The sequence below is a fragment of the Phocoena phocoena genome, chromosome 16 (assembly GCF_963924675.1).
Source record: "Phocoena phocoena chromosome 16, mPhoPho1.1, whole genome shotgun sequence".
NCBI classification, from domain to species: domain Eukaryota; kingdom Metazoa; phylum Chordata; class Mammalia; order Artiodactyla; family Phocoenidae; genus Phocoena; species Phocoena phocoena.
In genome coordinates, this window is record NC_089234.1 from 60,542,583 (window position 1) to 60,570,009 (window position 27,427).

At 55.1% G+C, this 27,427-nt stretch overlaps 1 protein-coding gene across 3 annotated transcripts; it reads left to right on the forward strand.

Moving 5' to 3' along the window:
- Window positions 1-991: 991 nt before the first annotated feature.
- SPOCK2 (SPARC (osteonectin), cwcv and kazal like domains proteoglycan 2) lies at window positions 992-22,529 on the forward strand. Of its 3 annotated transcripts, none has more exons than XM_065894233.1 (11): window positions 992-1,344; window positions 13,636-13,644; window positions 14,023-14,068; window positions 14,317-14,431; window positions 15,929-16,043; window positions 17,665-17,779; window positions 18,163-18,254; window positions 18,781-18,999; window positions 20,480-20,542; window positions 22,013-22,150; window positions 22,246-22,529. In XM_065894233.1, the coding sequence occupies exons 1-10, from the start codon at window positions 1,156-1,158 to the stop codon at window positions 22,115-22,117; spliced, it is 1,068 nt and encodes a 355-aa protein (XP_065750305.1). In that variant the 5' UTR covers window positions 992-1,155; the 3' UTR covers window positions 22,118-22,150; window positions 22,246-22,529. The 3 variants fall into 3 exon arrangements, with proteins under 3 accessions (XP_065750305.1, XP_065750304.1, XP_065750306.1); XM_065894232.1 differs by having other exon boundaries at window positions 1,156-1,344; window positions 18,163-18,282; window positions 22,246-22,388; XM_065894234.1 differs by lacking the exons at window positions 13,636-13,644; window positions 14,023-14,068; window positions 14,317-14,431; ... (5 more) ...; window positions 22,013-22,150; window positions 22,246-22,529 and adding an exon at window positions 2,614-2,658 and having other exon boundaries at window positions 1,156-1,344.
- Window positions 22,530-27,427: the final 4,898 nt, after the last annotated feature.

Below are 27,427 nucleotides of genomic sequence, written 5' to 3' on the forward strand. Positions count from 1 at the left end.
TTCCTTTTTAATTTATTTGTGATGTAAACCTCACCCCATTTCTGCTCTGATCCTGGGACTGTGCCCAGAAATGTGTATGTCAACACATTTCTAAAGGCAATGATAAGGATCACAATTTTAACAAAAACTTAAACACCTCAAACAAACCCAGCCTCCCCACACCCCTTTCCCCAGTGGCTTATTAAAATCAACTGAAGTCAAAACCATAGCAAATGTGCCTTTTTCAAATTTACTTCAAGGCAGATGACATAGCCAGACATTTGCCTTTTAGGGTTGCCCTAAGAAGAGCTAACAAAAAGGGTGACAGCCCTTAAACAGTTGCTTGGGGAGGAGGACATCTGCCTCTGTTTTACCAGCTATTCAGTGCTCAGGCCTTGCCTTGAAAAGAGCATGTGGGGCTGGGCAATAGTTCTCAGGCAGCCAGTTGTTATATGGCTTTTGTCTTAACGAAGCCACCCATTACTGTAGAGCCATAACTCGCAGGAAGCCAGCTGTCAGGGCTGTGGCACAGGCCCCTCTGGGTGGGAGGCAAGGGGAGAGAAAGAGTGTCTGTGGCCAAATTCCCTTTTAGACACCTGAGCCTGGCTTTGTAACCAGAGAGTTTCGTCTTTTCCTCACTCCCATCTTCCCTGAGGAGACCCGGCACCCTTCTTGCTCTCCAGCCTTGGAGAGACAGCAGGGACATCTCCGGGTCTAGATTCCTTGGTTTGCAACTCCCTAAGTGCTGGGCTGGGCTGGGCTGGGCTCTGCGGCGGCAGCGGATGGCTGGCGTTTGGCGCTCTGATCTAGCGCTTCCCTTTGAAATCTACCCCCTCCTTTTTTTTTTTTTTTTTTTTTTTTAAACCAGGTATGATGATGTCAAACGTGATGCTAATGCTACAGTTACAGACACGGCCCCTGCTGGCGCAGCCTCTCTGATTCTCTCTTCCTCTCTACGTCCGGCGCTGGGTTTTTTTTCAGACAAGTGCATCTCCTAACCAGGTCACATTTCAGCTGCGACCCACTATCCGTCTGTCACCGGAGTCAGACCGCAGGAGGAGGGCTGAGGAAGACGACGGCGTTTGCTCCCCCAACTGCGGGGTGGGAAGAAGGACATTAAAATACTGCAGAAGTCAAGACCCCCACCCCCTCACCTCAGGTCGAATTCAGACCACGATGCGCGCTCCGGACTGCGGGCGGCTGGCGCTGCCGCTGCTGCTCCTCACAGTAGCTACCCTGGCCGAAGGCGACGCCAAAAGACTCAAGGAGGGCGAGACCCCCGGCAATTTCATGGAGGACGAGCAATGGCTGTCGTCCATCTCGCAGTACAGCGGCAAGATCAAGCACTGGAACCGCTTCCGAGACGTGAGTCTGCGGGTCTGAGAGGGCCGAGGGCTGGGGCTGGGGGTTTGGGGAGGGAGCTTTGGAGCAGAGACCCTGGGGCTGGGAGTGGCGGCTGCATGTCGCAGCCACAGGCTCCCGCAGCCTAGCCGGTTAATTGCACCAAGAGTAAACAACGAGCACCCACCGGGCTCCTGAGACCCCTCCTCATGTACTCCCCAGCCCAGGAGCTGGCGGTCTTGGGACCCCCAGTCCCACACCCTCCCAGAGCGAGGAGTTACTCTGGGGGCGTGCGTAAGCGACGAGGTCTCCCCTTCAGGCTGGGTGCGGAGAGGGTTGCGGGTTGCAGTGGGGCGGGGGGAAGGGGGCGGAGGGGAGTAGGGAGGGAGGGGCGGGGACCCTGGCTTTGCCTGGGCCTCCGACCTGCTCCTCTTTTTTTTTGGTGAGCCATCCCCAGGTGTCCCCCTGGGTGGATGCTGCAGGTTCCAAATACGGGCCACTGCAGAAGGGGCTGGTCTGGGTGGGGCCGGTCAGGGACAGTAATATCGTCTTGCGCTTGCCTTCTATTCCCATCTTGGGCTTTGGGTAAAGGAGAGACAGAAGGGGACAGGGCCCTTGGTTGGCGCTTTGAGTTGGGGTCGGGGGGCGCTCTTAGCAGTCCTCCTAAGGCGAGATGGTGAAAGGCGTGTCCGTGATGGGGGGGCTGGTGAAGGCAGTGAAAATACCGGAGGCCACCTCTGGGTGGCCCCCAGAGCCAGGTCTGGGGTCCCCATGCTGAGGGACGCGAACACTAATGGAGGCTGGTTTTCCAGGACCAACCTTTCACGGGGGAACGCGGCCCAGAAGTTGGGGAGCTCCAACCTGGAGGGAAGACTCCCTAGCCCAGTGGACTTGAAAAGCAGAGGGGAGAGCCCAGTAGCTGGGTATGGGAGCCCTTCGGGGACGCCCGATGGAACCCAGGCTTAACCTTGTGCCGGACTTTGCCGGGTAGGGGGGTGGGGAGGCGGCTGCGGAGGAGCGGGCGTCGCTGCAGCACTTTGTTTACGGGCACCTGTAGATCAGAGGGGGAACTGAAGGCTGCCATGTTCGCAGAAGGGGAAGTAGGAGTGAGGAGGGGAGGGCAGAGGGCGTGGCTGGGACCCAGAGAAGGGTCCGGGCAGGGGTGTGAGGTGCTGGATGCGCCCGGATGCTCCGGAGGAGAGGAACGATGGTACCCCACGATCTGGTGCTTTCCAACACCCTGTCCCCAGAAAACCTCTCCTACGACCCCAATTCTTGCCCCTCATTCCCCAGATTCTCTCATCAGACCCACCTAGTATAACACAGGCCACACCGTGACCTTTCTCATCTTAAATTGTGTGCATCCAGAAGTTCCTTAGCAATGTGTTTAAAACACACATGCTTCATATGATTTCCAGCCACATGATGGAAACAGGCAGAAATATGCATCTTTTTGTTACCCTGAAACAAGTGACTGTTTATCTCCAAAGTCAAACTGGTAGGTTGTAATTCATCAGGACTCGCATGCTGCCTGGTCCTCAGGGCTGAGTGGCCTGGGCCCGAGTGGGTGGTTTGTACCACCCCACGGCTGGTCCAGTGACAGGAGCCTGGAGCTCCAGCAAGACCTTTTCCACGTCCCCTGCAGGCCCAGCACAGATTAGCTGCAGTCTCCTGCCGCTGCCTGGGAAGCAGCCCGGCCACAGCATCGAGAGCGTGGCAGCAGGCTGGCCCATCCTGAATCCATGTGTCACTTGTCCAGGCCTCCCTCTGACTCGTTGGCAGTTTGATCTTCCATAATGGGCCTAGTGAAGGTCAGAGGGAAAAGAAATGCTTAATCAGAACAGTACAGGTTTAAAAACAAAAGGTTCCTACCCACCTCCCTTCCACTGACTTCCAATAGCCAACTCTGTGGGTGAGGATAGATGACTGACTGCATGACCCCTGGCACAGGGCTGCCCACCTGTCTCCCTGTACTGATGCCAGTCACTTCCCCCTTCCTCCCATGCTCATCAGAAAAAAGCCACCAGAATGAAATTCTGCAGGACCTGCCCCCATAGGATTCATGGAAAACTTAAAAGCATGTGTTGGTTTGCATGACCTCAGGCATTTATAGGGTAGTTTTCCTCTAAAACCCCATTTAAGGTAGCCCTGGGTATAGGAGAATGGGGTCAGGGAGAGAAGGAGGACAAGGAAGGGTGGGCAGGAGGACCTGGCTATAGGGATCCTTTGGCAGCTTCTGCAGAAATGCAGGAGGCTGCTAGCTCAGAGCCACTGCATTGCATAACTCTAGGGGTGCCATGGTGTGAATGGTGCCCCCTGGAGTTGTGCAGTGCACAGACCATGCACAGGGGCTCTGCCAGGACTGCAGACAGTTCTCATTCCTCCCCTGTTAGCAGAGGCCCCACTTGCCACCCTAAGGACTGAAGGCCCTCTAGCTGGGCCCAGTAGCATCGGCTTTATGTACATTTCATCAGGCAAGCTTTCTTGAAAATATGCTCCTTCGCTTCTCAAAAGAGAGGTAGGAGTTTCTTTTGAACCTCTGAGGCATTGCCAGATGGAGCCAGAACCTTGTTGATAATCAGTCACAAAATGGTGCAGGGCCCCCACTCTGCCTCAGTGGAAGGGAGGCAAGCAAGCAGGGGGAGTGGAATATTCTTGGGGAATAGGATCAAGGAGTCGATAGTGTGGGTGAGGGAAATGTCTCCATTTAATGGTTGGACTGAATTGAGGGGGGAGATTGAGAGAATCATGTCGAAGTGGTCAGGAGAAGGAAGGAGAGAAGGAAAGCGTGGGCCGTTGCTCCAGTGTGGAATTGGTCTGAGCTGGTTAGTGGGGAGTTCAGCTTAGCATTCTTCCTCTGAGCACTAGGATTATTAGTGGGGTGGGGTGTTGTGAAGGATTTACTGGCAGAGTAATCCTCCCCTCCAGTGGGCGCGGGGCTCTCCCATGTGTCAGGAGAGATCTCTGCCCTGCTGCCGGGAGGAGGGAATTTCAAGTCAGAGGAGATGGGGATCTAGCTGTGCCCTGCTCTGTGCAGGCCTGGGTTTTTTGGAGCCCTGCTCCCTAGTGCTACTATCTCCGAATTCACTCCCTGCAGAAGTGGGTGGATTTTACCGCAGTCTTTGGAACAGAACATCCAGAGCCTGGTAGATAGAGATGGACACTTGAGAGGAGACAGGCCCATTACACAGCATTCTTCCTGGCAGCTTCCAAGAGCTGGCTGGACAGCACTGACCGTTCTTTTTCTTCTTGGCTCTTCTCTGCTTTGTACCCCACTTCCATTACATTTTAATGATACTTATGAGGATCCAGCACAGTGCTGGGCACCCCGGAGGCATGCAGTTAGCACGTGTTGAATCACTGGTTGCAGGGAGTGCTTACATCTGCCAGTCCCTGCAGTCAGCACTTTATCCCTGTGGCCTCTTGTGCCCTCCAACAACCTGTGAGATAGTTACCATTACTTTATATTCCACCCTATATAGGACACAGAGGCACAGAGAAGCTGAGTAACTTATCCACGGTCAAATAGCAAGTAAGCAGCAGAGCTGGGATTTGAACCCAGGTCCTCTAACTCAACTTTGCTTTTTAGAGAACTCTAAGCCTAACCCTTAGTGGAGATGGAAAAGAAGAGTCTACCCTGGCTTGTGCCCTATGGGCTCAAGGATGCCTGGGCAGGAGCAGCACCTCCTAGGAAGGGGGGGGGCCAAGGCTCTCAGTGTCTTTGGCAGCCTGCCACCAGCCTGGCCTAGCGACCCTCCAGAGCAGCTCTCTACCCAGGAGAGGCATGAGGCCTGGGTTCAGGTTCTGATTCTGCCACTGCCTGGCAACATTATGCCAGGTACGTCACATAACCTCTCTGAACTTCAGTTTCAGTCTAGGAGACTGAAACGGACACGTGAACATGAAGACATCTTGTCAGGGGGCTGGGGGGCATCCATTTCAGGTAATATAGAAAGAAACTCCAACCCCATAGAAAAACCGCCAGATGGATCAGTGTCTCTGGGGCTAGCCCACACCACGCCTCTGGCTCCATGAGAATGACACCGATGTATGTTTACTAATTCGCTCATTCACTGCAGATCTGAGCACCTCCTCTAGGCCTGTGGCTTCACCATGAACCTGGGGTCTGGCCCAGGGAAACGTCGCCTGCTGGCTACTTAGGATTCTCATGTTTTTATGAACACCAAGTAGGCCAGTAGCAAGTTTCAGCCACAAAGGGCCTCCCTTGTTACCACCCCTCCGCTCTCCCCACCCCGCACTGCTGAGCCAGTGCAGGTGTGGGGATGAGCTGCACAGGTGTTCGTGGATAAGTGTGGGTGTGTGAGAAGAGCCCCAAACTGGGTCAGATGGATTCCATCATTGGGATCTGGGGATGGGAGGCTGGGTCCTGCCCTGTCCTCCTCCTCTTCCACCTCCACTTTGGGTTCAAATCCACTCCCACGCTGGAGGGGCTGGCGTCACCCAGAGCAGTGTAGTGCAGTGAGAGCCTCTTGAACAGCCAGTGGGGCTCCAGGCCTTGGGAAGAGAGGGAGAGAAGAGCACTCTTTGCCTAGAGAGGCCGTCTGAGTCTCCTCTCAACTTCCAGGCAGTCTGCAGGGGATGGCCAGCCAACACCACCCCCTCCATTCTCCAGAAGGTCAGAGGGCTGTCCGGAGGAGTGGAAGAGCTCTATCCTACCCTGAGCCCCAAGGGCCCTGGGAGGGTGCTCAGCTTGTCTTCCTCCCTGGGGGAGCCACTTCCAGTTTCTGGCCCTTGATTTTTCCCTTGGTTTAAAAGGCAGCCCTTGTCATTCTGTGACTCCGGAAGATGACGCTAGAGCCCGTCCACAGCCCTCCACCTGCACACACCCCCCACCCCCCTCAACTGCCCCCTTGCCACAAGCTGAGCAGCAGGACTTTGGGTTTAGGAAAAGGATTTTCTTTTTGCTCCTGAGGAGGTATCTGTGACCAGGTCAGGGTTGAGTATGTATTAACCAGAGACCAAGAAACCTGAGAAATGAGGCCTAATGGCATCCTGGGGCATACACCAGGCTGAGGATGGCCATACTGCCGCTGTGTAGGTTCCCTTGTAAGTGTAATGTGGGTCTTCTTAGGGCTATAGACAGGGAAAATGTGTCTAACCTTGGCGGGCAGACCCAGGCCCAGCTGCAAGCTGTAGGGTGATGTGATTCTTGAAATGTCGCAGCCTCTGACCCCCTGAGGGCTCAGCCAGTGTTCAGTTGTATGTGTAGCCCCTTCCTCGGGGTTGCTGCAGCACTTATTGGTCATAAACACATTTGGCACATGTTGGTGCTGCTTTGCATCATCACTTATGCTGTGGGCTTGTATCTCAAGAGTCCTCCTGCTGGTGTTTATCACATTCCTCCCAAGGTAAGTCCCTGAGGGTAGGGTCTGGGGATAGACTGCTTTGTGACCTTACCACCCTGTCCTCAGAGCATTGCATGGGGTTTTTGTGCACACAGTAGGTGCTCAGTATAAGTATATGCACCGTGGAATAGGAAAGGCAGGAAGGGTCTCAACTCACCTGTCCTCTGAGCCCCTCCCTCTTTTTCCCAGGGAGCAGCACTGTGGATTCAGGAGGTAGAGGGCAAAGGGAGAGCTGGGGCTGAGCCACGCTGACTATTTGGGGTGAGCTCTTCCTCTTTCTGGACCCTGAAAGGTTGGCATAGTCACAACTAGAACCCCGGCACCCTGACTCCAATGATTCATTTGTAGGATAAGGGAGTACATACTACTGTGAAGGAACATTATCCCGCAGGCCTCCCTGTTCTCCCCTGTGTCTGTGGGCCTGGACCCGGCTGCAGCCAGCCTTCCCCTTTCTCCTGGGAAGTAGGGGGCTCAAAATTTCCCCCCACCTCAGTGGGCCCACCAAGCAGGTGACCCACCCATCAGACCTGTGGGTGGGTGAGCCCAGGGCTTTCTCAGGTGGAGACCAGGTTCCCTGAGGCAGGGCATCCTGCCCCTGTGGCTCTCTTCTCTGACATCTGAGAAGAGGTCAAGGCTGCACACAGCAGGAAGGACAAGCCAGGCTGGGCCAGTGTCTTACTCCTGCTTGGACGCAAGCTGCTGGCTCCTTCCCTGATCCCTTGCTCCCTTGCACAGGTTAGAGGACGTGGAAGAGTCTGAACTTGTTCAGGCTCCTTTTCCCCTCTTCTCAAAGTTCTCAGTTTAGGAGAGGGGGGGAGCAGAACTGCGGAGCCTCAGCAGCATTAAGCACTGAGCACTGAGCCTCCACGGTTTACAGATAAAGGAACCGAGCACACCCAAGCCCATGTGCTCTTTCACAACCCCATGTCTGTGTTTCCTTAGCTCCAGTGTCTGGCCCTCCTCAGAGATCCCTGGGATTTAAATCCTGCCCCCCACTCATGTTCCAGAAAGGAAACAGAGGTCCTGAGGCAGCTCAGAACAGAACTCCAGGCCCACCCTCCCCTATACCTCTCTCTTGTTCTCTGCCCTCTATGGACCCCTGGGGCCACTGCCTGAACCAGAAACCCAAAGACTGGGGCCGAGATGCCCCTGGAGCTGTGGAGAGCTCAGGCCCCGCGGAGTGTGGGGATGGGGGTCAGCGCGGACATACCTGAGGCCAGGTGGAGCTCCTGGCATGCTGGCAGTGATAAGCACATTTTTGTCCTCCAAGGAAATTCCTCTGAGCAGAGAGGAGGTGGGAGGCGGGGAGTCTGCCAGATGCCTGACTCCGTCTGTTTGTCCAGACCTAACAGCCTCTGCCGCTCCCTCTGAGAGAGGGGCAAATATTTAATGACTGCCCCCCTCCCAGCCTCCTCCATGTGGAGGGTGCCGCCCCCTCAAGATGCCTTCTGCCTGGGCCTGTGACAGGGGTGTCAGGCCTCAGCTGAGAAGGAGCCAGGCGGGCCCCACTTTACCCCTGCTTGTTCCTGTCTGGGTCCTTCCCTCTGTGCTCCCCGGCTCTTTGCAGGGAGAGGTAGGAGGAGCCCCCAGCTACAAGTTCCCCACTCCTGGGCCTTCTCAGTGGACTGGGTTGCATCAGAGGTTCCCTCGCCTGAGGAATGAGGCCAAAATAATGCTGGCTACGGGGCCTTTCAGAGGTTGAGAGAGGCCTGGCCCACTTCCATTTTTAGAGGTTCTCGATCTATTAAGAAATGAAGAAGTGCCATAATAGGGTTACAGAAGTTATGGTTTCTTTAAAGTCTCATGATGCACATCTTTTGGTCCTGTCGGTGTGCCTCTGGCTGTAGCGCCTCAATTGGAGACGTCAGAAGTCTGCGTTTGAGGCTCCTTGTGACTGTGAGACCCAGAAGTGCCTCTTGTCCACCTTGTCCCCCAGACTCCCACCGTATGTGCCGAAGAACCCAGCTTCAGTGCTCCTGTTTCGTGAGTTTTGCAAGTATAGAGCTTCACAGTTTACAAAGTGCTCTCACAGCTGTTATCGCACTGGGTCCCTCCGCAGCTCAGGGAGGAAGGCAAGGGAGTCACCCTTACTTTATAGGCAAGGGAAGGGGCTCCAGTGAGGGCAAGGCTCTCTAGGCCACAGTCTTGTTGGCAGTCAGAGGCCAGGCCAGTACCCAGTGCCCTGATTCAACGCCAGGGCGAGGGTGGGGGGTGTCAGTCTTTCCATCACACGGTGCTGCAAAGAGGCAGGTGGAGATTTGCCCAGGTAGTTTCTAGCCCTGGGGCGCTGCTCTTCTGCGTGATTCACTGCTGTGTCCCATCCTCCCCACCAGATGGAGAGGCTGGGGGAGATTGGGTTAATTCAAGCTGTGAAGTGAGCGGGTGATTTGGGTGCTAATTAAAATGACAGGAAGTAAACAGCGCTTGGAAACACCCAGCATGTGCCCCCTAAGCCCGACTAGGCTTGCGCACTCACTGCCGTTTCTCCCCCAGCTTGGCACAGTGGGCCCTGTCTCCATGGCAACCGGGCTGAGCTGCTGAGATCAAAGCAGGAGATGGGTTAGCTCCAAACCAGCCGTACCAGGGGCGGGTGAAGAGGGTTCTGGAAATGCCTGGAGAAGGGGGGCCCCCAGGTGTCTTCCCCCACCACTGCCAGTCTCTCCACTCTGCTTACAAGACTCCCTGCCTAGGGGTTGGAGCAGAGCTGGTGTGGTGGGAGAAACCACCCATGGGCTGGGATTGGGCCTCCTGGGTCCAGTCGTGGCCCGGGACTTTCTTTATCTGCGAAAATTTATGGAGCAATACAGGGTCCTGGTTAGGGGCACAGATTCTGGAATCCCAGTTCTAGGGGTACCAATACTCTTCTGCTGTGCTGTTGATGTGTGATCCTGTATAAGTCACTTAACCTCTCCAAGCCTCAATTTTATCACCTGAGAAATAGGATGATAATAGTGATTTTCTCTTAAATTCTCATGAAGAGTAAAATGAGCCAATGAGTGCAAAGTGCATAGCGCAATGCCTGCCACATAGTAATTGCTCAAAAGATGTTAGCTATTATTAGTGTATTTTTACTATTGCTAGGTGCTGGGCATAGAAAGGTGAACTTTATATGGTCTCTGCCCTCGAGGAACTGGCCACCTAAATAGGGCAGAAGCAATGGCATTGCTTGGTGTAACCAGAGCAATAATAACTTCTACTAGGTGCAGTCCACCTGAAGGAAAACTAGATACGGGGCGAGGTTAGGGAAGATGAAGTGTGAAAGCCAGGTTTTGAAAGATAAATAGAAGTTCAGGGGCTGGGTGCAAACATATATTCCAGAGAGGGAAGAAGGCTGTGCCGAGGCCTGGCCAGAGTGATACATCCACTGGAAGGACATGGGGACAGGAAGAGACTCAGAGAAGATGGGCTTTCTTCTGTAGGTGACAGGGAACCCTGTGAGGGTTTTTAAATATAATATTTATTGTGGTTTTTTTCCCCCTTCATTACAAAAGTAATACATGTTCATTTTAGAAATTTTAGAAACTTGGAAAAAGGCAGAAAGATGCCCAGATTCTCTACTCCTCTCCCCCAGAGGAAACTACTGTTAACATTTTGATATGAATGCTTTTTACCTAATCATCTTTAAACATTTTTTTTTCAAAATAAGAGCAAGCTATATATTTAGCAAAGGGTTTTAAGGTGGGAGAAACATGATCAGAATTATCTTCTAGACAGATCCCTGTGGCTGCAGGGGTGTGGAAGATGGGCGGGGTCAGGGAGAGCCCAGAGGAGACCCTGCAGTAAGTGAGGCCGGGGTTGCTAGGGTGGGACCAGTGGGCATGGTGAGGGGAAGGCAGGCTGGAGAGAGAGCAGGAGGTGGAGTGGACAGGACTCTCCTCACACCCCACTGGTCTCTAGCTCTCCCAGTGGTGACCACTCTCTTCTCCATTTGCAGGGGCCCCTCATGTGGCCTCTCCCTGCCCATTTCCTGTCCCTCCACCATTTTTTCCACCTGAAGTCTCTGGTCTCTTCTGCTATAACAGCTTTTATTTGTTGAGTATTTTGTGGACACCAGGCACCCTTCAGATACCATCTCCTTTCATCTCTGAGCGGTCCAGGAGTTAGGTGCTGAGCTCCTACAGGCCGAGGTGCTTGCCCGAGGTACGCTGGTAAGGGAGCATGGGCTTCTGTGGGACTCCAGGGCCCTCTCTCCCCCTCATCCCGCTCTTTGGCTGGCTGCTCCCATTCTCCTGGAACTGAGGGTCCTGGGATCCAGAACCACTTTGGCCTCCCTCAACCTCATCCACCACAGTGGAGACAAGGAGCTTAGCTAGAACCCAGGGCAACCCTTGTATACAAAAGGGGCTCAATCCCTGTATCCTGAATCAGGGGGAGTCTTAGCCTCACTTGGGCTGGGGTGGGTGGAGATGGCTCCCCACCAGGGCTCTCGCAAAGCAGCTGGATGATGAAATAGCCCTTTCTTTGAACTCTCTCTTCCCCCAGCCCACTCCCCCCTGGATTTCTAATCAGAAATTTTTGGTATTGACCTTTGAGAACCTTCTTTGTTCTGAGTCCCAAAGGCTTCTGCTCACAGCCTGGTTGGAGGTTAAGGCATTAGGTTAGGTCCAGAGTGAGGGGGAGAATGAGCAGGCGTCAGGGCCCTCGGCTAACACCCCTCCCTGCTCCAGTCCAGCTGTGGGTGGGTTCTGGGGCACACAGACCTTGTTGGTTGAAAGCAGGTGACTCACACAAGCCACTTGCCCCGTCCTCTTCACAACCTCATGCCCACTCCCCTTCCAGAGGATGATGGAGCAGATGTGAAGACCCCAACTCCATGAAGGCCAGTCCCTACTTTTGCCCCAACTTGTAACCCTGGCCTCCACCACTTGGCCATGCTCAGCCTCATTTCCCATCTGTGGTGAGTGGACACCAGGTGAGGGACCCCTCCACCCTGATGAGTTCCTGGAGAAGAAGGGCTGGGTCTGGGCTAGGTTCCTTTGGCCCTGGCATAAGGGGAAATTATGCCGCAGTTCCCTGTCGGCTGCCTGGCGGTCTTCTTAGAAGCTTGCCCAGGGGCTCAAGAGGGTTCCAGCCACGTCCCGTGGAATTGGGTGGGTGCCTGAGCCAGTAACCTGGGCTGGTCTGTTGAGTGTCCAGGGGGCCGCCCAGGCCAGGTTCTCCAGAAGCCCCTCCTGTGGCTTTCCTCCTGCTGCTCCTGGGTCCAAGGACTGCAGGACACTTGGCTGCTTGGACACATATGTGGGTTGTTACTTAGTTTCTAGATAAAAACCAACTGGCATTGGGTGAACTGTCTTGAAGTGCCCTTTCCTACGAACACCCAGCACACACTGTTGCTTCACGTGTGTGCATGGGTACAGATGCTCACAGACGAGGACACGCATGCCTGCACACACAGGTGCTTTGGGACACACGCCCATGAGTGTGCACGTGTGAAGACCCAAATGAATGCACACACGTGTGTGTGTGCAGAAGCACACACTCAGGTTTGCACCTGACCCCAGCGTGCTCTACCTGGGTCTGACGCCAACTGCTTGATCAGCATGGCCCCTCTCTGGCCTTTGCCCAGGAGGCTGTGTTGATAAGGACTCTTGCCCCTGCCTGTTCCTGATGCTTGTCAACTTCCAGGGGACACATCAGAGGCCTCAGAGCCCTTGGGCTTTCAAGGCCCTCTGGGTGCCCTCTGGTGCAGGACCCCCATGCCCTCTTCCCCAGGCCTGACAGGAGTCTGGTCCCTTCCCACCCCTACCCCACAGTGTGGCCTCTGCCCTCATCCTTGCATAGTTTTGATCCTTGGGTGGGACTCACGACGAGGAGGCAGCTGCACGTGGCTTCTCCTGCCCCTTGTCCTCCAGCACCTGGAGCCCCATGCAGAGGAGGCCGGCAGCTGGCTCCTTGGCACTGCCAGCCTCCAGTCCAGAGAAGCCCTCTCCCGCCTGCCTGGCAGAGCTGCTACTGGGAGCACCTTGGGAGCTGTTTACTGGTTTTCAGCTGCTGCCTCCACCCCACAGGAGAAAGTGGGGAAACCAGAAGAGCTGGGGTTTTATGCCAGTGAGCTAGGCTGGGTGGGAGCTGCTCTGCCTCTGGCCACTGCGGGGTCCACAGGCCCAGGGGAGGGACTTGCAGCCGGAGGAGGGTGAGGAGAGAGCTCCCGTGTGCCCTGGGTGCCCGACAGTGTGCGGTATCCAGAAGAGAGGTCTGTGCTGGGCATTGGGTGACCTGGGTTCTGAGACGGTGGGACTTGGGTCAGGTCATTTCTTGTCTCTGGACTTCCCGGCCTCTCCTGCACATAGAAGGGGCTGGGACAGATGACCTCAGAGGGCCTTTTCAGGATCTTCTGAGTCTGAGGATTTGCAGCTGGACGATGGTAACTGAGTAAGCTGTTGGGAGGGGCCATGGTCCCCCTTTCTCTCAGTGCACCATCTGAGTTCTGCACGCAAGTCAGACCTTGACTGAAAAACAGGTGTCAGGGGAGGGGACTGCCTAGGAAGGGAGGGGCCCTGGTAGAAGGAGAGAGGGTGTTTCTGGAACAGCCAGGGCATAGGCATGAGAATCACTTCCCAGGCAGTATGGGCCCCTCAGACATCTGTCCTGATGGTGGGGTGAGGGCTTGTTCCTTTGGGACCAGCTTCAGGGCCTGAAGTAGAGGGATGGGGCCTCACCCTTAAAGCCATGGGCCTCACCTCTACTGCTCCTAAGGCCAGCCCTGAGCGGGCCCCGGCCTCAAGCTCTCTTTTGTAAAGACATAGGAGTACTGTTCTCCAGTTGGAGGCCATAGAGGTCAGAGGATGGTAGCAATCAAAGACCATTGCCCAGCATCCACAGTCACGTGATGAGGCCTGGGGAACCCTGACCACATGGTCTGAGGGTAGGCCTCACACTAAAATACTCGTCTCTCCCTCTCTCCTCCTGCTCCGGTTCCCGTGGCCTGCTGCTGCTTGCTGATCCCCAGGAGGTAGAGGTGAGTGCTGCCTGGGGCTCCACTGCATATGTGTCTGCAGCTACACACCCCACTCTCTTCTCTTCCCACTTGCACACTCACCCCAGTTTCTCCTCCCCTGCGTCATCCAGTGTGGGAAGGGGGGTGTGGAATAAGGAGATAAGGGAATAGGGGAGAGGCCGGAAGAGATTCTGGACATGGGTTTAGGGGGATCGAGGTCTGGGGGAGGCAGCTGGCAGGGCCTGGGTGGACAGGGGTCATCTGGGAAACCACGAGGATGGTGGCAGTTGGCATGCGGAAGCAGTGGCCCAGGCTTCGTTGGCTCTGGAGTTGAACTTCGGCTCTAGGATGTAAATCTTAGCCCTTCCCTTCTCCCTCACCTGCTCTGTCCTTCCCTAGGACGACTACATCAGGAGCTGGGAAGACAGTCAGCAAGGAGATGAAGGTAACATGCCCCTCCCACATTGGGGAAGGTGACTGACACCCATGAGGACTTGAGACCAGAGGGCAAGTCCTGATCATGGCTTTGGAGGCTCCTTGGGGAGCCAGACCAAATGGGGATGGAATTTCCAAGCCGAGGAGCTCTGGTTATCAAGGGCTGATAGAGAGAGGGGCTTCCCAGCTCAGAAGGGGGGCTGGGGGCTCCTGGGCTCTCTAACAGGTGACCTGTGTCCTAACTCTGTGTCCCTGCAGCCCTGGATACCACCAAGGACCCCTGCCAGAAGGTGAAGTGCAGCCGTCACAAAGTGTGCATTGCCCAGGGCTACCAGCGGGCAATGTGCATCAGCCGCAAGAAGCTGGAGCACAGGTGAGGGCCTTGGGGAGGTGGGAGGCCTGGAGGGGGTTTGCTTAAAGAGCAAGGGCTTAACTAATACATAGGAGAGGATCAGTTATCTTTTGCTTCGGAACAAACTACTCCAAAGCTTAGTGGCTTAAAACAACAAATGTGTGTTATCTCACACAGTTTCTGTCAGGAATCAGATGTGGTTCTGTTGGATGGTTCTGGCTTAGGGACTGTCAGGAGGTTACAGTCAAGATGCTGGCTGAGGCTGCATCATCTGAAGGCTGCACTCAGGCTGGAGGATCCACTTCCAAGCTCACTCACTTGGCTGTTGGCCCTAGTCAAGGGGACCTCTCCATAGGGCTGCTTGAGTGTCCTCACAACATGGCAGCTGGCTTCCTGTAAGGCAAGTCATTCAAGGGAGAAAGAGCAAGGAGGAAGCCACATTTATGACTTAGTCTTAGAAGTCACACATTGTTACTTCTGCCACCTCTATTTGTTAAGAGCGAGTCTTAAGTACTGCCACACTCTAGGGGAGGGGAATTAGGTTCCATGTTTTGAAGGGAGGAGTGTCAAAGAATCTGTGGACATATTTCAAAACCACCACACTGTATGAGATCAGACACCAAACTGTGGGACCCAGGGAAAAGCACATTTCCCTTCTGGGCCTCGGTGTCCATATCCGTAAGACAAATAGGTTGGCCCAGATAGTTTGAGGTTCCTTCCAGCTCTGACATGGAGCCACTTCATGAAATATTTAAGGTTGTAGCTTCTGAGGCTTTTAGAGGAGGGAAGGAGTGAGGGGCATTTGAGGCCTTAGCTCCAGCCCAAGGACAAGACCCTGCCTGACTCCAAGACCCCCTGGAGAAGGTCCCATTTCCCTCCCTTTCTCCTTAATCATAGAATCAGAGACCGGAGACTTGGGGTTGCAATCTTAGATGCCTGTAGGGGCCCGGCAGGTAATGTAAATGCATGAAGAGAGCTTGGTGACAGACCACTCTGGTGAGCCCAGGCCTTGTGGAAATGCAGGACCAGGACTCCCATATCTTCCATTTTAACTAGGCCAGAAATCCAGGGTTTTTTATGTGAACTCTTCCATTTTGCAAATGTTCATGAATAACCCAATTAAAAACAAAAACCCTTGGTGGTCAAACAAAATGATCCTACAGGCCAGATGTGACCCATGGGCCATCAGTTTGCAATCTTTGATTTGGTCTTACCCCTTACGCAAGTGTGAGTCCCTTTTACATCTTACACTTGGGCCTGGAGTTGCAACCTGAGGGCCCTGCTGGAAAGGGGAAGCTGGGGGTCTATACCCTGCCCTGTTGGTTCCACCTTTATGAGCTAGAAGAGGGTCTGGCTGGGGGTGATGGGAGGTGGGCAGGGGCAGGGAGGCAGCTGCATCTACTACAGATCACCAAGAGCAACTTCTTTTTGGAACCAGTCTCCTGAAACCTCCCTTGCCCTGTCCGTCTCTCATTTTTGCTTCCACCCCTGTGCCCTCCCATTCTGCTCCTCCTGTAGGATCAAGCAGCCTGCCCTGAAACTACATGGAAACAAAGACAACATGTGTAAGCCCTGTCACATGGCCCACCTTGCCTCCGTCTGCGGCTCTGATGGCCACACTTACAGCTCAGTGGTGAGAAGCCCTGGCCCCAGGAGGGGTGGGGGTGGGGTGCACTGGAGTCCGCAGGGAGCAGAGAGGACAGCTCAGCTGGGCCTTCTGTGGGGCTCCCAGTACTGCTGTGGGGCCACATGCACTTGTCAGCGCATTCAGCGTGGCCGACCACAGCAGGGGCACCAAGCCCAGGAGTCTGAGCCAGACCCTGCCCCTGACCTCGGGCAGGTGCAGGTGGGGGCTGGGGCCTGGAGGAGACCGGTAACTGCAAGTCAGAGTAAGTGAGGAAAGGGCCTCATGAAAGTATGGAGGGCAATGGAAGGAAGGAGCTCCGTCGTCTAGGTGCTGGGGGTTGAAATCTTCCCATGGGTGGATATCCACGTGGACAGGATGGTTCACCAGCAAGCACCAGGCATTCTGGGGCAGGAGGAAGTAATCCTCCGTGAGACGACAATGTGGGAGGGAACAGTGGTTGGGTGAATGAATTCCAACTTGATGGGATTTTTGTGAGGGTTAAATGAGACAGTATTTGTGAAAGCATTTTATAAACTTTAAAGTACCCTAGAAATGCGGGTTCTAATTGTGAATGCTTCTGCTAGCTGTGAGGAGTTGCTTGGTGTCTGGAGGGCATGGACTGTTAGCTGGAGTTGGGTTCTGGGGCTTAGGAACCCTTTTGGGGTGAGAGTCACCCGTTGTGGGTGATGATTGACGCTGGGGAGGGGATGAGGTCACCCAGGGAGAATAAGGCAGGGAGAGAGAATAAGCAAAGGGGCAGAAGCTGCATGGAGGAGGGGTACAGAGGACGCAGGCGGAGCTGGTAGAGAGAGAGGAGAGCGCTGAGTCACGCCACCTGAGGGCAAAGCAGGGTTTGGGCAGGAGGCTGTGGTCTGAGGGTCCCAGTGCTGCCCTGTGGGGAGGTGGAGGTCATCGGGAGGTCTGGCTTCCAGCCCAGCCCCGTGGCCTTGGCTGAGTCACTGGGCTTCTCTGAGCTTCCGTGTTCTCTGCTGAGTACGAGAAACACAATTCCTCCCTCACAGAACTGTCGGGGGCCAGGTGAGGTCACGTTGTAAAATGCTACGAGGGCCCGCTTCCATGAGCGGTCATCCCATGGGGAGAAAACAGACACGACCAGGGGAAAACACTTGAAGGGCGAGGAATGGATGAACCCCTCTGGAAACTGTAAAGGCCAGGGAATTAGCAGATGTTCAGTAGCCAGTAGCTGTTTGTTATCAAGAGAGCCCATGGAGGTGACTGTGGGAAGGCCATGAGGGAGGGGCCCACAGCCGCTTACCTAGGGGCCAAGGGACTGTGGGGAGGAAGAGGAGAGGCCAAGAGGGCGAGGAGGGGTGGGTGAGTGGGGGTGAGGGGATGGGGGTTTCCTGGGAAGGACAACTGTGCAGAGAGGCAGGCTGGTGCGGAGTGGGGCTCCTGGGAGCCTTTGAGTCCCCCCGCTTCCTGGGCCTGCTGCCCCTGACCACTGTACACCTGTGGCCTCCAGGGGGATTAGGAGGGCCGCTCCAGGCTGTTCGTGGGTCTGTCCCTCCCATCTCCAAGGAGGAAGGCAGATGTGGCTGCCATGGTTGGCTGGAGGGTGCCCCTAGCAGTGTCCCCGTCACCCAGCCCGACCTTTCTTTTTGTGCAGTGTAAGCTGGAGCAGCAGGCATGCCTGAGCAGCAAGCAGCTGATGGTGAGATGCGAGGGCCCCTGCCCCTGCCCCACGGAGCAGGCCGCCACCTCCTCCACAGGTGGCAAACCAGGTAATGAGTGCTGGGCCGCAGCCAGGCAAGGGGTGGGAGGCGGCTCACTGCCAGGGCCCCGGGACGCCTCCTTCAGGAGAAGTAGCAAAGACAGGGACAGGCCTGAGGGACCTGTGGGTCTGGAGGTCTGGTTTACATGGAGCAGGAGGGCCCCGACCTCATCCCAGGGAGACTGCGCTGGGTGTTTTTAGTGCTAGGGAGTGAGGTGGAGGAGGAAGGTGGGAGAGGAGGAGAGAGAGCCTCTGATTTCTAACTCCCCTTCCCTCTGGCATCCCACTGCCCAGCCTCCAGGCCTGTAGGGCAGCACCCCCAGCTGAGACCATGCTTGCTGCTTCACCCCACCTTCACCCTCCACCCTCTTCTCCCTGTTCTGCCGACTGCAGAGACCTGCACGGGCCAGGACCTGGCTGACTTGGGGGATCGGCTGCGGGACTGGTTCCAGCTCCTTCATGAGAACTCCAAGCAGAACGGCTCAGCCAGCAGTGGGGCCCACCCGGCCAGTGGTACAGGAGCTGGTTGCTCTGCAGGGGAGGAGGGTGGGAGATGGGGGGACGGGGGTACACTGGGCCACCTGGCTGCACTGGGGAGCACCCACTTTTGCTCCTTCCTGCCAGACCCTGAGCCCCTAAAAGAACCTAAACCTCAGAACAAGGGGAGGGAGGCTTGATCAGACAGGAGGGATTTGGGATAGCTAACAGGAGGAACTTCTTAAAATGAGTGGAAGGAAGCTAAACCCTGAAATGGGTAGCCAAGGGAAGGTAAGGAATTATTTTCCCTGAAGGGCTTTCAAAACAGGGTTTTGACTGGTTTGGGTGCAGTCCTAGGCAGAGGCCGAGGGATGGGCCTTCAGCCATTCTTGAATTTCTCAACGCCATGGTTGGATTCTGAGCTGTCCTGACCCTGAACAGAGGGCTGGGGCTGACAGAGAGGTGGAGGGATGAATGGACAGATGGATGGAGCGATTTACCTTGAGCAGGTCTGAACCGTGGCCTTCTCCCCAGGGCTGGACAAGAGCCTGGGGGCCAGCTGCAAGGACTCCATTGGCTGGATGTTCTCCAAGCTGGACACCAGTGCCGACCTCTTCCTGGACCAGACGGAGCTGGCTGCCGTCAACCTGGACAAGTACGAGGTCTGCATCCGCCCCTTCTTCAACTCCTGCGACACCTACAAGGATGGCCGTGTTTCTACCGCCGAGTGGTGCTTCTGCTTCTGGAGGGAGAGTGAGTGTGGCCCCTCCCAGGGCCCCAGGCCCCCGGCCCTGCTGTGCGGGCTCTGCCCCTTGCTCCAGGCTGTCTTTGGGAGTTGGGGTGGCTACCTCCCCATGCCCTTTTCCTGCTCCCCCACTTCCTGCACTCTCTCAGCACCTCATCTCTTGGAGCCCAGGGAAGCCAGCACTTGAACTCCCTTCCTCGGCAGGCTCCAAGGTGGATTTTGTGGGTCCTGAAGCTTATGCACTTTCGGAGGCCTGCTTTAAGGAAGAGTATTAAAAACTACACATGTAAAATTTCTAGGGCCCCTCAGAGGGCTTGGAAGGGGCTCAGGGTTCCTGAAGCTGAAGCTAGGTTGGCTTCTCAGTGATTCCACCTTTAGGCCCATCTCACAGTACTTGCCCCAAATATGTGATTATGCCTGTGATCATTAGCCTTAGAGATACAGCGTCGTTTGTCAGCTTTATGTATCCTGAGCCAGGGCAGGACGTGTGCTTAGAGATCATCTAGGCCAAGTGAATAACCAACATCGATGGTTAAACTGAGGTTCCGAGGGCTCTGCTGACCAGCCAGAGGTGGGGTAGCCTGTGCTCTGCCCCTGGTGTTTGGCCTGGTCCCCACTGTGGTCGTGTGATGGGAGTATACAGCAACTGTGGCCCGAGGCTGGGTCTTCCTCTCGGGTTCCGCCATAGCTGGTGTGGGACGCTGGGCAGGCAACTGAATCTTTCCGAGTTCAGTTTCTTCATCTGAATGGGAGATAACGATACCTCAGAGACTGTTGTGAAGATGAAGTGAGAAAATCTGGGTGCAGAGCACCATGTAAATCACAAATCCCTCTGCCAGTGTGGGGTATTTTGACCAGTTTTACTGCCCATAACTGCCCAGCCTTCCTGCTCTCTCTGCACAGCTCCAGCACTTTTACTTCCCAGGCCTTTGGAGCTCGTGCTGTCCATTCTGTATAGTAGCCTTCTTGGGCAGGAGGCTGGGAGCTGCTCTCATTTTACAGACAGCCAGGCCCCCGCTGGGAAGGGCTAGGGGACTTCTCAAGGTCACAGACAAGTTAGATTTGGCTGCCAGTTATCTTCAGGCTTCCATCTAATGTTCCCTCCAGTCTTATGTTGCCCCCGGGCCCTCTCACCCTGGGGAATCTGTGCATTCACCTCCTCTTCTGAATCCTGTTTACCCATCCCATGAGTGGCCAATACCCTCAGAGATACCCCTGGGCTTCTTGGGGGGCCTCAGCACATCCCACAGCCATGGAACAGCCTCTCCCAGTTGGAGCCTGGTTGTTCTCATCTGGCAGAGCCCCTGTGCCAGTTTTGGAGACCTTAGAAGGATCAGTGCCTCCCACTGTGGGGCAGCCCTGTGTCAGGTCCTGGGTATTTTCATCTTGCAGAGCCCTCTGACTGGGTTTCTAAGCCTTGAGGGGGCTCAGTGAGTCCCATCAGCACCATGGGACAGCCCCCATCAGAGGCTGATTCTCTCCCTGCAGAGCCCCCCTGCCTGGCAGAGCTGGAGCGTATCCAGATCCAGGAGGCTGCCAAGAAGAAGCCAGGTGAGGGGGCTGGGCTCGGCTCAGAGGAGGAGTCAGGTGCCCCGGGGTCCCTCTGAGGCCCAGAGGCTCTAGCCACTGGGTATCATGGAAGATGCTGAGTTCAGAGGAGGCCCTGGCTTAGGAAGACAGGAGAGGGAAACTCCCTCCTGTCTTTATCCTCGTGGTAGGGAAAGGTCTCCCAACCAGCCCCTCAATAAGTGTGTTTTAAACACTAATTTTGTGCCCATTCCTGCCAGGACTGGAGGTAGGGATACAGAAGGTTCCTAGAACTCTCTGTTCAATTCACTTCAGCCAGGGTGTGTGCAAAGCCCATAGCAGATGCTCGTGTTCTCGGCAAACATTTGAGTGCCAGCCCTGGAGAGACAACAGCAAACCCAGCCTAGATCAGAACTGATGGGCAAGACAGTAGTGGTCCCTGGCCTCATAAAGCACACGTGCTACTTGGGGAAACACAACCCACAAGGTGACACACCAGGAAGACAGAGCGACAGGTTGTGGCTCCTGTATGTAGCTGAGGTGCTGAGGGAGAGCACAGTGGACAGAAGTCAGCCTGGGGTCAGCGAAGGCCTCTCTGGGGAGCTGGTGTTCAAGAGGAGAACTGAGGGATGAGAACGAGGTAGCCAGGAGCAGTGCTGAGGGCAGGAAAACGTTCTTGGGACACAGAAAGGACCCGTGTGGCTGAGCGTGGTGGTAGAGGGGACAGAGGTCCGAGGGGCAGATCCCATGGGGCCTTATAGCTCCTGGGTGCAGCTTGGCCTTTAACTGGGCAGTGAGACCGGCACATATGAAACCAAACACTGGAACCTCCCTGCAAAGCCGTATTGACTGAGAACCCAGTGGCCTTTGGGGGCAGGCACTAGTGCCACTTCTGCCAGGAAGCCAGGATCTTCCTCCTGGAAGCAATCCTCTCTGGTCTGCATTCCCCTGCCCTGGGCCTTAGGGCACATGTCCTGGGGTGACTGGTGTTAACATTTCTATGTTATCTCACCCCTACTACGTGGGCAGAGTCTATCACTGGGGCCCCAGAGTGGGGATGTCAGCCGGTGTCTGTTAAGTGAACAGAGGAGCAGCCTGAGGGCAGGTCAGAATCAGACGGCTGGGAGGAGAAGCTGGCGTTGCTGGCAGGAGACAGCCAGGCAGAGGAGCAGCTGTAGGATGGAGGGTGTCTGGCACAACGAGGTCACACTGGCCGTCCTGCAGGGCTTGGGAACTGTGGAGGCAGATGGGAGCCATTGTAGGGGCTGAGCAGGTGGTTTAGAAAGGCAGGTTTTCTTGTTTCTGGTCAGTCAAGCTGGAATAAATGCTGACGTCCAACCCTGGACGTCTGAGCTTGTTGGGTGGTCAGTACCTGCGCTGGCTGGGATCTGGTGGGGTCTGGGCCCCTGTGAACCCAAGGTCCCAGGGCCACCTCTGGGAAGAGCCCACACCCCGAGGCCCCTGCTCTGACCCTGCGGGGCGTGCCCCATTCAGGAGTCTTCATCCCGAGCTGTGACGAGGATGGCTACTACCGGAAGATGCAGTGCGACCAGAGCAGCGGCGACTGCTGGTGTGTGGACCAGCTGGGCCTGGAGCTGACGGGCACCCGCACGCACGGGAGCCCTGACTGCGGTAAGGGCCGGACAGCCGCCAGAGGCCCAGCTCGGTGTGGCAAGGTTTCCTGCTAGCAGGATGCTAACCTGCCCCTTGGCTTGTTCCCCTCACAGACGACATCGTGGGCTTCTCAGGGGACTTTGGGAGCGGTGTCGGCTGGGAGGACGAGGAGGAGAAGGAGACAGAGGAAGCAGGCGAGGAGGCGGAAGAGGAGGGCGAGGCTGGCGAGGCGGATGATGGAGGCTACATCTGGTAGATGGCCCGCGGGGCGCTGGGGCAGGCCAGGGTGCTGACGGCCGGGGAGACAGGCCAGCAGAGGCCTGGACAGAGCAGGCAGATGGCGAACGGATCCAGAAAATAACAGTCTGAAGCTACCCTGGCTCCAACGGGGAGGACCCGATGTGCAAGTGTGCATGGCACGTGTGTGGCATGTATGGCCGGGATGTGTGAGTGTGTGTGAGTGTGTGTGTGTGTGTGTGTGTGTGTGTGTGTGTGGCATGCACTGAAAAACGTGTCCTTGGTCCACACTGCTACTGGCAGAGTGAGTCACCCAAAGGCCCCTTCGGCCTCCTTGTAGTTGTTTTCTTTCCATTTTAGTTTTAAAATACACACATACACACACTGCAAGGTCAAAGCTGATTAAATGAGATGCCCCGTTGCCAGTCCTCCAGCCCCATCCAGGCCCACCCTGACACCCTGGGATTCCTTGTCCTGATTTGCTACCCTCTCCTCAGTCAGTCCTCCCTCCTCCTGCCCCTGCCCTTCTCTTTTTCCCTTCTGGAGTCAAGCCCTGGCCTGTGGGATGAGGCCTAGGGACCATCCCTGGGGGCAGAGGGGAGGGAGGGCAGGGAGCTGTATGCTGGCCAGTTTGGCTGTGACACGCCCACCAGACTCAGATGAGAGGGGCTGGGACACCTGTCTCAGTGAGCGCTTTCCCTTTGCTGGACTCTCCTCCTAACCCAAGCCAGTGTGACCAGAGGTGGCAGAGAAAGAGCTGGGGGCAGAAGCTGAGAGGTGGGGGAGGAAAAGGCCTTGGCAAGCTGCTGGGGAGGGGAGGGGTGGACCATGTGAGGAAGAGAAGGGGCCAGCTTGACAGGGAGAGTATGCCTTTGCAGATCCAGGTAGAGCTCTTAGGAGTGGAGATGGGACACCCCTGAATGCCAGGCCCTGGAACAGCTCGGGCCTCTTTCTGTGGCTCTCAGGTAGGGGCCTGGTCTGGGCTGTTCTGTAGGGGCAGTGGGTGGTGGTTATGCAGGTGAGCTCCCCCTAGCTCTGAGGGAGGACCACACCTTCCCCTGTCTCCATTGCTGGGGTCCCCCACTCCAGGAACCTGAGGATCAGGCTGCAGGTGAAGAGCCTGGGTCTTGCCCAGGGGTGTGTGTATGCACCCACATCCTCCCTGACCCCTTAATAATTGCTCCCCTCCCATCCAGACCAACAGAAAGCATTGTCCCTGAGACCCTGTGAAGGAGGAGCAGTGGAAAGCTGCAAACTTCTGCCCTCAGAGACCAGGATGTTTCCCCATCTCTCCTCAAGAGAGAGGCACCCCTGGGCCATTTCCAGCCCCACCCCTCTCAGCCCCCGGGCTTGCCCTCCGTCCCCTTCGAGGGTCCCCTAGGGCTGCTGTAGTGGAGGGCCTTTCAAGCTCTGAGGTGTTCAGGGTTGTGAAAAGTCAGAGGGGACAGGTCCGGGGCAACCAGAATCTGAGGCCATGCTTCACTGTTCCCCCAAATCTCCTTACCGTGTGGCAGCCAGCATGGATGAGAAAGTGCCCCAAGGTTTGTTTTTTTTTTTCTTACTCTATCCAGTTCTCCCTGTTGAAGCAAATTTTTTAACACCTTTGGTGAAGAATTTCTTGCCTGGATTTGGGCCTCTGATGCCCTTTGGTGTGTGGTGAGTGCAGTGTGTGTGTGTGAGTGCAGTGTGTGTGTGTGAGTGTGCGCGCCCACGCACGCACGAGCCTAGGGACCATCCCTGGGGGCCTGGCACATGAGGAGATGAGGAGGAGCGCCCTGCGTGCTAGGTGGTGGCAGGGTGTGGGGTCCACGTCGTCGTAAGTTTCCCTGGGCAAGCCTCCCAGCCTGGCTCCCCGGATTCTTTACTTCCACCCCGGAATCCACATCTTACAAGCCCTCCCTAGGGGGAAATAATGAAACTCCAGTTAGTCCCATGAACCGCTTCTCATTCCACAGCACAGTTCTGATTGTTGAGGTGTCGCGCTGTTCCAGATCCCCCTCGCCTGTCTCCCCCTCTCCCCTTCCTGTCGTCCCAGTCCTTCCTCTGGTCCCCGGCTCAGTTCAGGGAAATTCCGGTTCACATCAGCCCTCTGCTGTCTGAGCACAGCTCCTCTCAGAGCTACTTGAAACTTCCTGCTCTCGCTAGGATTGGAGTGTGTCTGTCTCTTCCCTCTGCCCTGGCTCAGACTTCTGGAACCGTCTCCTGGGTGTGGCTGTTGAGGATGCTGGGGTGTTCTGGGGTGGGGAGGGGGCAGAGAGGGAGGAGTGCCCCTCTCCTCTTACTTCTGCCCTCCCCTCCTGGGGGCACATGCCCTCTCTGGGTCTTCTGGTTGTGCACGTTTTTGTGACCTTGTAAATATGTTGTAGAGAGAAAGCAAAAGGCGCTGAAGTAGACCCTGGTGGGACTCAGGGGTCCAGCATTGCCCTGTCTCTGAAGCCCCTACGCTGCTTTTCACCCCACTCTCTGGGACCAAGTCACCTGCCCCCTGCAAAGTTAGACCAAGCAGCTTGTGCCCAGTGGGCTGAAGGCCTCCAAGTCACTTCTTGTCAGACAAGGTGCAGGTTTCCTTGTGAGCAAGGTTGCAGGGTGGTCCTTCCTCAGCTTCTTGGATGTGTGTCCTTGACCAAGCTGTCTGCCACCTGGCCCCTCCCATGTCCCTCTTCTCGGTGTCCTCTCTCTGTCCTGTCCCCACTCCCCTGGCTTAGGCAGGCAGCGGGATTCGGGCTGTGTTGGAAAGAGCTCGACCACAATTTCAGAGAAGTTTCTTGCCTGGCCCTGGAGCTGCCCTTGGCCACCCCAGGCCTCCTTACCCACTGGTGCTGGGAGAGACGGGCACGTCTAAGATGGGGCAGGTTGGAGTTGGAGGGAAAAAATGTGCCTTGAGAGACCACTCAGAGAGGGTTCAGGGCGATGGGAAAGGAGGTGTGGGAGCTCAGGAAGAAGGAGGAGGGAGGTGAAGCTGATGAGAGTGTGAGGGGGTGTGACTGCCCCCCGTTGTCCCCCCGGGGCTGTGGCCACATGTGGCCAATGGTCACACTTCTGTCCTCACACCAGCCTGCCTGGTTTTAGTGGGCAGGCCACCCACTCACCTCTCATGAGCTCCATCTGCTTTCAGCTTCACCTGAGTGGGTGGCGGTCCATTGGGATCAACATGGGAACCCTCCATTTCACCAAAGCCTCCCCCGCAGCCCTTGGGGAGAATGGGTGGCTAATCCACTGACCCCCAGCATCGTCGTGAGGCTGTGGGCTGGCAGGGGTCAAAGGGAAGAGACACCGGGGGTGCCAAAGGAGACTCGAGACATCCGAGGAAGTCCCAAGCAGAGCAAATTGCTTTATAGCCTGAAGCCTCCTTAAACTGTGTTACGTGCAATAACTGAGCTTAGAGTTAAGAATTGTGTTCCAAGTGCTTGAATTTCCGTCTGTATATTTAAAGTGCTGAAATCGTATCTCTCAGTAATTTTAGATGTCTTAAAAAAAAATCGAAAAACAAAGTGTTAGACTGTGTCTGTGCATTGATGGGCACTCAAGCGTCCCGTGGGTCACCCCACCCTCTTCCTCTCCCCTGTGCCCCCCCTCCCCTCACATTCACCCCTGCCCCCCGCCTCCACTTGGGGACCCCGCCTCGTGTTGTCTTTATCTGCCTATTAACTCAGCCTAAGGAAACAAGTACACTCCACACATGCATAAAGGAAATCAAATGTTATTTTTAAGAAAACGGAAAATAAAAACTTTATAAACACCACCTACTGGCACTACTCTGATTATTCTCCCCCTTGGTGTCATTTTTCACAAAACAAGGTCCCAGGATTCAGGCTTGTGGTCAGCACGCTTCCCTTATTCACCTTCATATGTTAGACCTCCGAGAGGGTGGGGCTGCGAGGAGAGGCCTGATTTACTGAGGGGAGGACCAGAAGCAACTTAGAAACATTTTTGGTATTATTGCAAATATATATGCAATGTCTGTTTGTAGATAGGCCAATAAATACATCTGTATCACAAAACAGAGATCAAACTCTGTGTCCTGCTTTTTTTATTCAGCCTATTATGAACCTTTCTCTATGTCATTAAAATTATTTGAAGACATGACTTAAAAAAATTGTATTGAAATATAGTTGATTTACAATGTTGTGTTAGTTTCAGGTGTACAGCAGAATGATTCAGTTATATATATAGATGCTCTTCCATTATAGGTTATTACAAGACATTGAGTATTGTTGCCTGTGCCGCACAGTAGATCCTTGTTACTTATCTGTTTTATATATAGTAGTATATATATTTTAATCCCAAACTCCTAATTTATCTCTCTCCCCCACCCTGACATGACTTTAATAGTTGCAGAGTATTCCACAGTATGGATGTTCTCTAATGAATTTAACCATTGCCCTATTTTTGGATATTTCTGTTGTTTCCAATTTCTTGATACTCTCAACTCTAGCCCTAGAACTTGCTAACTGTGACCTTGGTCAAGTTATCTGCAGATGAGGAGAAGTCGTCGTCTCACAAGGATCACAAAGAAGTGCTTTCTCAACAGTGAAAACCCTGCATAAATGTCTAGTTATGCCTCCCGTGCCAGCTCAGAGCCAGGGCAGACTCTGCCCGTCTGGCTAGAATGGATACCAAGGAAGGGTAGCTACCTCCTAGGTGATGGGAGGCTGTGCGGGCTGGTTTTCTTCCCTTTGATGTTTCTCACTGTCATCTGCAAGGTCAGACTTGGAGGCTCAGGAGTCTTCCTGGAGGAAGTGTGAGGATGGATGTGACTTGCCCAGGAGCTTCTTCCAGCACACAGGATGCAGGAGAAAGTAGGTTGGAGATGCAGATGGAGATCCCTAGAAGCTGGTGCACTCTCTGGGCTTGTGGGAACCTGTGGTTTTGGAAATAGAGGAGCCATGGGGGAGGTGTGGGGTCCTTGAGGTTGGATTGGTCAGTGGAAGCATCTTATGCCAGCCCATGAGGTAGGCACTATTATTAATGCCCATTTTGCCGATGAGGAAACTGAGTCTCAGGTTTGGTAACTTGACCAAGGATATGCAGCTAGTGTGGGGCAAAGCCTGAATTCTG